This window comes from Symsagittifera roscoffensis, chromosome 7, assembly GCF_963678635.1.
Source record: "Symsagittifera roscoffensis chromosome 7, txSymRosc1.1, whole genome shotgun sequence".
NCBI classification, from domain to species: Eukaryota; Metazoa; Xenacoelomorpha; order Acoela; family Convolutidae; genus Symsagittifera; species Symsagittifera roscoffensis.
In genome coordinates, this window is record NC_087068.1 from 8,782,724 (window position 1) to 8,795,749 (window position 13,026).

Here is a 13,026-nt window from a genome sequence, read left to right on the forward strand (position 1 = left end):
TTAAACAGCTTTCGCATTAATAATTGTATTTTCAGTAATATCCGATGTTTCTGTCATTACATATTTCATTTTAAACTTTCGATTTGATTTTTCAGGGTTTCAAATGCTAATTAAATTTTACGAAATCCTTTGTTTTTGATTTTTGGTTGACGAACCTGAACTTATTTAAAAGCACTTTGGCCACAATATGTACCAATATAAAGGGAGGGTCTGAGTGCGCGCTTAAAACGGGCAATCTATTAGAAGCCAGCGAAATATGACAAAAGAATAATTAAATAATAGTTTGGTAAATGTTAGCTAGAGGTTAAGTTTTCAGAAAGTTATATTTTCAATGAAGTATGCTGACTGACAATTTTTGTCCTTTCTCAGATTTTTAGCCAGACTGATTGAGGGCATTGACCCTGGAAAACAACTGGTGAGTGACGTGCTGGCCAATTGCAGTCGCAGTCTGAGACCAGTGTTGGACGTGAACAAACAAATTATCGTCGGCGTGGAGTTCGAAATCAACCAGATCAACTCGCTCGATGTCGTGGACCAGGTCGGAAAAAATTCATTTCGGTCTTTTTTGATTCAAAAGACGACATGATATAACTGCGATTGTTTTGGTTTTGCAGATTTTCAGTCTTTTAAATTCAAATTTTTGTTATATCATGTTTTTTGAAGTATTGTAAAACGGTCTCTCTTTTTACGGTCTATAAATCTTGCAGAACACCAAAATTGAAAAAGGATGTTTTGAAATATCAGAGAGTTACATTTTGCACACTGTGAACAAAATTTATTGCAAAGATTGGATCAATTGATAATTGAGCAATCTCTACCCCCCTCCCCCTCCCCCCCGATTTCGACTTAGGGGGGACAGCTCAGCAATTATTAGAGACCTGTTTACTGTTCATAATCTCTTAGCTAATCTTTATTGTATAAAACTATACGCCAAAATCTCCAACAAACACGGAGAGCAACAATTTACATTATCCTAACTCAAAAACTAGACTCACAGTGAAAAATGGCCAAGTTAGTCGCATAGCACTGAACGATTTCGAATTAACGGTCTTTTTGTTGTTTTTTGGTGATTTTTCGAATTAACCATCTTTTTGGTATTTTTTTGGTGATTTTTCGAATTAACCATCTTTTTGGTATTTTTTTGGTGATTTTTCGAATTAACCATCTTTTTGGTGTTTTTTTGGTGATTTTTCGAATTAACCATCTTTTTGGTATTTTTTTGGTGACTTTTCGAATTAACCATCTTTTTGGTGTTTTTTTTTGTGATTTTTCGAATTAACCGTCTTTTGTTGTTTTTTGGTGACTTTTCGAATTAACCATCTTTTTGGTATTTTTTTGGTGATTTTTCGAATTAACCATCTTTTTGGTATTTTTTTGGTGATTTTTCGAATTAACCATCTTTTTGGTATTTTTTTGGTGACTTTTCGAATTAACCATCTTTTTGGTGCTTTTTTTTGTGATTTTTCGAATTAACCGTCTTTTGTTGTTTTTTGGTGACTTTTCGAATTAACCATCTTTTTGGTATTTTTTTGGTGACTTTTCGAATTAACCATCTTTTTGGTGTTTTTTTGGTGATTTTTCGAATTAACCATCTTTTTGGTATTTTTTTGGTGACTTTTCGAATTAACCATCTTTTTGGTGCTTTTTTTTGTGATTTTTCGAATTAACCATCTTTTTTGTTGTTTTTTGGTGATTTTTCGAATTAACCATCTTTTTGGTATTTTTTTTGGTGATTTTTCGAATTAACCATCTTTTTGGTGTTTTATCGTGATTTTTCGAATTAACCATCTTTTTGGTGTTTTATCGTGATTTTTCGAATTAACCATCTTTTTGGTATTTTTTTTGGTGATTTTTCGAATTAACCATCTTTTTGGTGTTTTATCGTGATTTTTCGAATTAACCATCTTTTTGGTGTTTTATCGTGATTTTTCGAATTAACCATCTTTTTGGTGTTTTATCGTGATTTTTCGAATTAACCATCTTTTTGGTGTTTTATCGTGATTTTTCGAATTAACCATCGGTATCATTATGGGTTTGCCCCTAGAATCACTGTTTTTGCATCGCTTAAGGTGCTGGACATGTCTGTGTTCTTTGGGATGCGGTGGGAGAACGAGAAAGTGTCGTGGGATCCAGCAGACTACGACGGACACGACAGAATACTCCTCACAGAAGACAACGACAACTGGCTACCCGACATCGGTCAGTTATGTTGACCGAATTTTTAATCATAGTGATCACAAACTCGTTTTAAAAACGGGAACATACTCGATTGTTACTTACCCAACTCATAAGAATAAAAAATGATATCTTTAATGAACGCCAAAAAGGCCAGTTAGCAGCAGTTTGAGTGGTATCTTGAATAGTGGATAATAAAAGAAAAATACATTTTAAAAAAATTCTACTAATTGTTTAAAAGACCGAAATTTAAGAATAACATATAACAATGGCTGTCGAACATGGCTAAGTTACAGTTATACGTCCGGTTTTTGTATCACATCACGCAAAAAAAACTATACTAATTTGAGAAAAAAAAGTTTTTTGTAGTTTTTTAAAGACTGTGGTACTGGGGTAAGTACTGGGATATTATCACAATAACCAGCTATCGTTGTTTTTTTTTGTTCCACGCAAAATCATCTACCACCGGAATTTGTCGAGTGATATATCATATTAAAGCCCCCATCAGCCATGTGTCGTACAGTGCTAATTCAGTTCATGAGAGTCTAAGTTCTATTCGTCAACCAGTTGTCAAATATGGTGTTAATTAATCTATTGGCAGGTGCTGGCCTTGGTATGGTCTGTTACCCTTGGTTGACCTCTATCGTCACTCTTAGCTCTAACTTTGTGAGTTAAAGTTACTACTAATCGGAATTTACTTATTGGTTGAATCACGTTTTCAACATGGCACAGTCAGCAGTCTCAAGTGGGGGGGGGGGGGGATCCACTTAGTATCACCGGATTCTGGTCATCGAAATGCATTGAACCGCCAATGTTTTGGGAGTTCTGGATGAACAGATTTCAGTGGGGAATGGTGGCGAAGCACACGATCAACCCGAAAAACTACTACTTCGCAGCAAGCCTTACTGAAACCCTAATCACCGCATTGCCAGGGGAAGTCGACGGAAAGAATCGATTGGAATCAGAACAAATATTAATTTCTAACTTGTATTTGTGTCTTGGAGAAAAGGGACAGGACGAGTTGCACAAGAAACGACCTTACCTGGATCTCTCAACGGTTCGTTACCCAATGATGTTAGACGTACTGGAGACGGAATTTAAGAAGGAAAGGAACGAGACATATGAAACATTCCAAATTCTCTCTCCTAAACAATTTGTCAAGGAAAGTCTTGAGCAGTTTCACTCTGTACTGAGTAGCCTTGCGACCCGATGTAACTTTGGAGCATTGGAGGACCGAATCCCCGGGGACGTATTCATTGTTAATATGAATAACCGCGAAGCGCAGAATGAACTGTGCCGACCCACCAAAACACCGGAAAAGGTGTAGAGGATTGCACTCTCGTATGAGTGAGGCGACAAGTACGCGATATCCTATGTGGCAACGTCCGCCGGGGGAATTACGGGAACCCAGGGATCATCAGGGGGGGGGGCAATTCAAATCAAATCCGAACCTGTCGGAATTATAGGAGGAGGATCCCGAAATGGTCGTCAAATGGGCAGAGGCACGTAATAGGACGAAATAGGACCCAAAACAATCGATGCTATAACTGACACCAACCGAATTTTACGCCAGAACATATGGACAAATGTCCAGCGAGAGGAGCCACATGCAACTTTTGTCGTAAAATAGTACATTTTGAACGTACCTGCACGGGGAAGCGTGGAAATCAGCAAGGACGAGAAGCAGTGGGAATGATTCGTGAAAATGACGACAACACACATCCATCCAGGGGATCTGGAAGACGAGGAAGCATCCCAGCACGCAAGTTCTATCGGATGGGTTAATAGGAATAAACCAGTGGTACATTCGTGGAACTCGATCATTTCGGATGGGGACTACATGGTGATGGCGGTAAATCATAAAAGATTCACAGAGCTAAAAGTTGCTGGGGCACAACTGCCGATTCGGATTAACGGGAAAGCTTGTCGAGTTTGGATCGACAGTGGGTCCCCAATATTTATCTTCAGCATCGGCGAGTCACGACGAACTCTTGGAGCATCGGGACTAAAACTAGATGCGTCCTCGAACGACGATAAACATTTCGGGATTATGGAAATAACCCGTTAAAGCTGATTGGAACAATGGCTGTCACTTTGGTATCAAATGGTTGGAGAATAAACGCGAGGATAAAGGTCATCGGAGGAAACCGCCCATCTATAATCGGAAGAAAATTGATGCCTCAGTTGGGACTACAGATTGTGCAACAAACGCCAGGGGACCAGATCATGTCGATTGATGAAGAGCCAACGGAGGAATCGCGGCAAGATGGAGAGCTGGGCTCATGGCAAACTTACTTCAGTAAGCAGTTTTCAAAGTTTTTAAAAGGGTAGGGAAGATAAGAAATTAAAAAGTGCAAGCAGATTTTTTTGAGAATCTAACACCAGTACAACAGCTGGGTCGACGGGTCCCGATTACATTGCAAGAAAAAGTGGATACGGAAATTGACAAACTACTGAAACAAAGTCATATTGGGAAACTGGAAGAAGGTTCGGATAAATACTTTGTGTCGCTAATCGTAACAACAGTGAAAAATGACGGGTCGGTAAAACTAGCGCTCGAGTCGAGGGAACTAAATAAACAAGTGCATGAAAATAAATACCATTTGCCAAATATCGAAGAATTAATTGACACTGTGGGGCAAACAATCAGCGAGAAGAAACCGGGGGATATTTTTTTACAACAATGATCTAACGTACGCATGGGGTCAATTACCCTTAAATGCGGAGACAAGCGTACATTGTAATTTTTCTATTATCAGAGGTCAGTCAACGGGTACGTACGGGTTCAAGTCCGGATTTTATGGTCTTACCACGATGCCGGCCGATTTCCAGCGCGCAATGGATTGTATCCTATCCGTATTACCGCAAGCGCATGCGTTCATTGACGATATTTTGGTAGTAACCAAAGGAATCGAAGTCGATCACATAGCAACGGTTGAGAAAATCCTGAAAAAAGACAAGAGATTATATCGTTAAAACTAACGATAGGCAAATTCGCACAACGTGAATGTGAGTGGCTAGGCCACAAAATAACACCAACAGGAATTACACCATAATTGCGGAAAACAAAACCAATAGAAAAGCTGAAACCGCCATGGACCCTAACGCAATTGAAGTCGTTTATGGGGTCAAAAGACAGTCTCCACAATTATTTGCCAGCGTTGGCCATATATTCTTCGCCATTACGGCCGCTATTAAGTAGAAGCATTGATTACATTTGGACGCCAGAATGTCAATGCGCATTTGAAAATTTAAAGAAACAAGTTTCCAATATTGTGGAGTTGCGGCATTTTGACATTCACAATGATATACGATTTGTTTGCGACGCGAGTCATAAAGGTTTAGGCGCGGTACTGGAACAATTGGGACCGGAGGGGTGGAGACCGATTTCTTTTGCCTCAAGATATCTGAACAACGCGGAAAAAAAATATTCGACGAAAGAATTAGAAATGCTGGCAGTAGTATGGGGGGCTAGAAATTTCCGAAATTAAATACTGGGAGGAAAAATTTGGTAGTAACAGACCATAAAGCGTTAATTTCCCTCTTAAACGGCAATAATCAGAAAAACAAGATCATGTTTAGCCGTTTAACGCGTTGGTTGGACCGACCCATTCCATTCGATTTTAACGTGGAACATAAGCCAGGGGCGAAATTAGGGCTGGCGGACTACTTATCACGTCATCCAAGTAAAGAAGCTACACCAACTAGTACGTACGATAACATGTTCACAGTTGCAAAGAAAAATTCAATACGTACTAATCTCGGATTTGTTCAGAAGCACATAATAAACAACCTATAAATAGATTGAAAATTTCGCCGATTTCAGCCAGTAGAGGAGGTAAAATCATGGGAAAAAAAAATAACCAATCAAAATCGAACACATGGCTCAAACTAATGGCTATATAATATGCGCGAAAATTTAGTCGGTGCTATTACTCAATTGGAAGAAAGTCGCTTAAGTCTATAAGTCTAAATTAAAATTCAAACATTCACATCAAAATGAACCGAAGTATGAAAAAATGGGAAATTTTTTTAAAATGACATCCAAGTATAGATAGTAGCAGTGACGAAATAGAAGAATTACAATCGAATTTAAATTTAGAATCCATTACAAAAGAAACTAGATCAATTAAAACAAACACTACTTTATCGTTACCATCCGCATTTATAGGCGAAACAATCCCACCGGTTGATCCGAATACAGTGTGTATGTCAATTGTACCCCGCAGTTACAAGGTAGTTAGCAAGATCACTTGAGTTATTTAATTTACAATTCATCGAGTCAAATTATGTTTCCGATCCTCATCTTAGTGCAATTAGAGAGTTAATCATAACAAGGGACCCCAAAATTCACAAAAAAGTATCAGCCATGAACTGCTATTACTCTCAATTCGTGAATGATTTCTACGTGAAGGGAAATGTTGTGTGGATTGACGAAAAGCTGGTTATACCGATGAACCTCCAAACCGCGATCAAAAACAGGATTCACGCATTTCATCACGGAAAATCAAATTGTTTGACGCCGCCAAAGACGTCTGGTACCCCCTTAATTACCGTTCAACTGCCTCAATTGCGGAAAGTTGTCCAGAATGTACTAGCGCCGGTAAAAACTTGAAACCCCTCTTAAATAAAAACCAACTTGGAAACATTTCTGAACCAAAAGAACCAAACGAATCGGTCCAGCTTGACTTTTGGGGCCTTATTAACTATTCAAACAAGTCTCAAAAACATGAGTTAGTGGCAGCTGATCGTTTTTCACGGTGGCCATCAGCGATGGTCTGTGGAAACAACCGGTCAGATAGGATCATGAAATTTTTGAAAACATATATAGTAAACCATGGCGTACCCCGGGAGATCCACGTGGACCAAGGAACAAGTTTTATATCGAATGAAGTCAAGGCTTTATGCAATGGGGAGTGGATCGAAAAATAAAATCACCAGTAAATGACCATCGGGCAACCAGATGTGTGGAGCGCACCATTGGTAGTCTTAAGAATTCGATCTTGACGTTTTCACAGGAAAAACACCCCGAACCATTGGAAAAAATGATCGAATGAGCCGTGGGTGCCCTTAGATTCTCGAAGAATGCAACGCTTAAAAGTTCGCCATTCGAGGCACATCACGGTCAAAAGGCAAATACAGTGCTGAGAAATCTTACAAAAAAAACCCTCTCTGCAAAGTCTGGATTGGTATCGAGTACTAAAAAGATTGCTTGTTCAGATGAAGCTGACCCGACTGTGGGGGACATGCCGCATCCTACTCAGACGAATTGGGTTAAAGTCTGATTTGGCATACAAGAAAAAGCACCGGAACCATGCGCGTCGCTTAACGGATGAGCAGGCCGGAAACCAGGATGATGATCCATCCATCATTTAAGCTGCGGAACAATCAAAGAAGCAGGACCCTTTAAAACTTTGCACCAGCAAACCGGAATTAGAAACTTGAAAAGGTATAGAAAAATTTATTCTAAAATAAATTCCCAGAGTGCACATACGTTAACACTAAACAACGGGGTTGTGCTTAGGAAATTGAGTGTGGCAATAGAGAAAAAGCCAAAGACTTCCGTATCATACCAAGCGCCACCGACCCCGAAAGAAGTGAAGGAGCGAACCAAGGGGAAAACCAACGCCGGTAAACAGCAGCAATGGAGACAAATAAGACAACAATTTGAATACAGCGAGTCGGAGTCGGGGAAAGCGACTACTTACCAATCATATCAGTAAAGAAACCCACAACAGTGGTCAATCAAGCGGGACCTTCACAACCACAAAACACTTTGACAGAACCAACGGCAACAGGCGAACAGGCACAACTAGAATCGAGATCTAAACCGAGCGACAAAACTAATATCACAGTACCAGACAGGTGAAGCGATGAGGACACGATCCCCGCACTGGAGGGCGAAACAGATATACCAACTCCAAGGGATCAGAAAATGCCGGCACCCACGGATAAGAAGAAAAAAGCACCACGGAAAGCAAGACTGGTTTCTTACAGCAGCCATGACGATAGTCAGGATGACACGGCTTCGAGGAAAAACGGACGAAAAAGATCAGCAGTCACTAAAATGGGCGGCGTAACGATTGATTGCATTACAACGAAACATGATCGAGCGGAGGGAAAATAATAGAAAAAAACTTACATTGAGCCCTGGGAGAGGATTGACCAGCATTGGCCAAAAACTGAAATTGTTTTATCACTGCTTGACGATTCTCTAGTTGATAAAACCGATGTTATATAACATTAGTTCATTAACCTTTAAAAAATCATCAGTCAGTAATTTCATCATTTTTCCTTAACTTTACAATCAACAGCAAACAGTATTTTTCAGTCATTTAAAGTTTTCATTATTGAAGGGGAAGTGTCGTACAGTGCTAATTCAGTTCACGAGAGTTTCAGTTCTATCCGTCAATCAGTTGTCAAATATGGGGTTAATTAGTCTATTGACAGGTGCTGACATTGGTATTGTCTGTCACCCTTGGTTGACCTCTATCGTCACTCTTAGCTATAACTTTGTGAGATTAAGTTACTACTCATCGGAATTTACTTATTGATTGAATCACGTTTTCAACACATGACTCGAACGACATTTAAAAATTCCAAAACATTTCCCCAATGTCGAGAAAAACCGGTTCGGGGTTCGGTTTTTCTTATTTTTCGTTTAACTTGACGCGAATTAGCGAGCGAACATGCTTTTAATAGTTAGTTTTAGTCTTTTAAAACTGACTATAACTTATCTTTACTCAAGTGAAAAAAATTACCGAGCATTTTTTAGCGCCTTCTTCAAAATGAAAAGAGAACGAAAATTTTGAAATTTCCAAAAAAAATTTAATGTTTTTTTAATTATTTTTTTAAATTTTTTTGGCAGAAACAAATATGACACTCATATGAAAAAACTTGTAACTTTAGGACTGAATGGAACATTTTGTGCTACTTGCACAGTAGACAGCTATCCTAATAATCTATCCTTCAGTTTCGGTTTTTTACTAGAAATTTTCTGCTAAAAGTTCAAGTTTTTTGGAAGATTCTACAAATGCCATCGCTGAATCGAGATTGTCTGAGCATATATCGTGCCGGTGGCGGACAAATTTTCTTCGATCGTGGAGGTCGTGGACAATTTTCCTTCGATCGTGCCGGTGGCGGACAATTTTTCTTCGATCGTGCCGGTGGCGGACAATTTTTCTTCGATCGTGCCGGTGGCGGGCAATTTTTCATCGATCGTTCCGGTGGCGGACAATTTTTCTTCGATCGTTCCGGTGGCTGACAATTTTTCTTCGATCGTGCCGGTGGCGGACAATTTTTCTTCGATCGTGCCGGTGGCGGACAATTTTTCATCGATCGTGCCGGAGGCGGACAATTTTTCTTCGATCGTGCCGGTGGCGGACAAATTTTCTTCGATCGTGCCGGTGGCGGACAATTTTTCTAGCCGCGAAACTCGCAAACACGCGTCTCTTCGGTGTGCAAACTAAAATTCTGCGAATTTAACTTCGGTCGCTAACGGGGTAGTTTTCAAGCACTCAATCACCTAGTGAATGTTTTCAGTTTTCTTCAACCAAATTAGTGGTCATTATATCACGAAGGACCTTCCGGTGCCCTACGTGATCAACTCCTCTGGTCACACCTATTTGTCACGCCCTCTGAGAGCGGACTTCCTGTGTGCTCTAGATGCATATCACTTCCCGTTCGACGAACACGTCTGCCGACAGTCATTGGGACCCTGGGTCCACCCGACGCCCCTCATCCACGTGGAAAGTATGATAAAGGGAAATTTTCATGTTTACGAGTAAAGTATGATAGTACTCGGGTGTTTTCTACCCAAAACCCCCCTTCGGTTATGCCCCCCCTTAAATGATGAAAAGTCAACACCAAAGTCGACATCAAAAGAAATCAAAAAAGATTTCTTGGTACGAAATGCTGGCTATCAATTACTGAAGGCCGAACGAAGCCTTTTTTATCTAATTTAGCCTCAAACTTTTCTCCAAAAGAAACCAAATTCGTTCTGAATTCTTATAGTTTCCGAGTTAATTCAAGGCTATAGATATCAGCCTTTTGTTTCTTAGTAATATCAATTCAATAATATTTTTTGCTTTCATGTTTTATCATTTAGGGCAGGGGCGAATCCAGGATTTTCTCGAGGGGAGCGGATTTTCGAAAAATTTTTCCATCATTTAGTCGACCTTTTCTTAAGTCTCCCACATCACCAAATCACTAGCTTTCCCAAATCCCTAAAAGGACCCAGTTTTGGCCAATTTTTTGCGCCGCAGTTGAGTTTTCCAAAAACAGGCCAAAAATGGCGTTTTTAGGCTTTTATTGGACAGTTCTGACCGAAAAATCGTGTTTTTTTTGGCGCGACCTCCACCCTCAAAAATGGTATATATTGGCATTTGATTAATCAGTCAGTGTTTTTTCTTGCAGCGTATGTCCTGACATCCAATATTTTGACCCCGAGCACAACCTGGGATGTCGTAAACGTCGAATCAGACGAGCTGAAAACATATCGGGGTCAAAATTTTTCATCTCTATTTTTCGCTGTGCACTTAAAACGAAAAAGCGCCTTCTATGTCGCAAACGTAATTGCTCCCAGTATTGCAATCAACTATCTCAGTCTGTTCAACTTTGTAATTCCGGCGGAATCCGGGGAGAAAATATCTTACGGAGTGACCATCTTCCTTGCGCAGACAGTCAACATGATGATGATATCAGACAGCATGCCACAGGGCGCCAGTTCGATTCCCCTCCTGGGCCAATACCTGGTGTTTTCAATTTTATTTATTGCGACCTGTCTTTTGGTGACAATTTTTATGGTCTCAGGGTATATCGATCCGATGTCTAATCATTCGAAAGTTGGGAAAGCTTTGCGGTTTGTTCTGGAAAGAATTCGACCAATTATGGGTCCCAAAAATCCAAAGCGAGATGTGTTAACTGACAAAAAAGTTGAGGAGACCACTTTGAACAACAACTCGGTCAATCTCGATGACAATGCTCGAAACGACGACAAGATTCAGCAGAAAGCAGGAAGCAGTTCGGAGGAGACTTCGTTGGACGGTTTGACGCAGCAGGAACAAGTCGTGATTGCGTACGCGACCATGAATCGAGTATTTTTCGTTATCTCATTTCTGCTGATGACTTTTCTTACCGCAATTTATATGATTATACTAAGCGCTAATTCGGACAGCAAAATCCAGGGTGGGTAATTTCTACAAGAAAAGAACAAACAAATCTGTGAATCATGGTTTGATGACTCATATATACGTGTGCTCTCCAATGATCAATGCCTATAGAACAAAAATGGTGGTTGACCCGACTAACGAAGAAAGTGACGCAATAATTGTGCTCGGTTGCTTTTTTTCAGAAAATTAAATTTTGGCAGAAATTATTTTATACATACTTAAGCTATTGATCTCTTGAGCTCGAAGTGAAAAGCAAATTTTCCTTGAACCAGCTTCTATAATCCTCACGGAGGTTTGACGATTCTCAAATTCGCCAATTTCGAAAAATTAGTTATGATGAATTTTCATTTTTGTTCCGACTTTCGAAGAGAAGAGAATATTTATGCTCGGCGTGGTTTTTTAATTAGTCAGTTTTCAGCAGTCGAAATAATCATTTTCAACAAAAAATTTTTTTTAGCCATTGAAGATATCGACTTTTTGAGTTCATATAGAAAAAAGATATTTCACCTCCGATTATTTTTTGAAAAGTTCTGGGGGTTTGAAATTTGGGATCTGCTTTTTTGGCTAAAATCTTATTCAGACACGTTAAACGGCAGTCGTAATATTCAGGGGTGATATAAACAATGCAGAATATTTCTTGATTTGATGTTTTGTTGTTCAGTTAATTTTTGGCGATCAAAATAATAACTTATACCAAAAGTTTTTTTAATACCACATTGAAGATATTGACTTCCTGAGTTCAAATAGTGAAGGATATTTTACCTTTGAATGTTTCTGAAGGTTTGAAAATTGTTATTTTGGCAATAATTTGCAATAATTTATGAAGACCGTGAAGATTTGATTTATAATGCTGAAAAAGTAACGCGAAATTTCTGCTTATGGCAAACTATCAGGAACTACAAAACCTTTCTGAAATGAATTGAAGCGACCTAATTGGTCATATTAGTTTTATAGTACTCACACTTTTACTCTTGATGTTTGATAATGTTAGAGTTTTACGGGTTTTTGATATTTTGTGTACCATATTTTCTATACCGATTAAAAATCAGCCAAAAAATTCAGGGCTTTGCATGAAATACAGCAGTGTTGTTGTGTGATTTATGAGTTTCTGAAGCTTTCCTGAATCTGTTTGCTCGTCCGAAGATCGCATTTGATTTTTCTAAAATACATCTGAATCATCAAAGTTTTCTTAGAGTTTAAAGTTTCTGTAACCAATCTGGAGTACATTGTTTCATTGTTTCTTGCTATTTTAATTTTTGTTTTTATAGGTTATGCAAACTTTTTATATTCTTTTTGCCAGAGAATGACAATATTGTGTTTTCCATTTGCACGAAACTAAAAAACATTCAATTTGCAAAAATTTGGCGACACATCATATTCAAGATGCACAAAGTAAACATACTTTGTGTTTAATTCATAAAAAATTCTGCAAATTTGAACCATAAATTGTATATTTTACAAATTAAAAGTTCTTGTCGGCTGTTCTCACATTTTTACGTTGAAACCAAGCTCATAATAGCTACCCATAATAACTAATGGAGACTTTCTCTGATTTTCTGAATAGTTAAAGACATTTGATTTTATGCAAAAAGCATAAAGGGTTTTACATTAAGAAAAAATTGAAGACGAAAATCTTGAAAGGTTCCTGCAACAATCTTGAAAAGTTGTGTTTTTTCGTTAA

At 38.8% G+C, this 13,026-nt stretch overlaps 1 protein-coding gene across 1 annotated transcript; it reads left to right on the top strand.

Moving 5' to 3' along the window:
- Nucleotides 1-369: 369 nt before the first annotated feature.
- Nucleotides 370-11,537, top strand: LOC134851644 (acetylcholine receptor subunit alpha-like 2; the record flags this gene model as incomplete). The annotated part of the gene is given in 4 exon segments (XM_063867820.1): nt 370-538; nt 2,070-2,199; nt 9,718-9,927; nt 10,591-11,537. Coding segments are annotated over 4 exon segments (1,288 nt in total), but the record flags the coding sequence as incomplete, so codon positions are not given.
- Between the last annotated feature and the right edge of the window lie 1,489 nt (nt 11,538-13,026).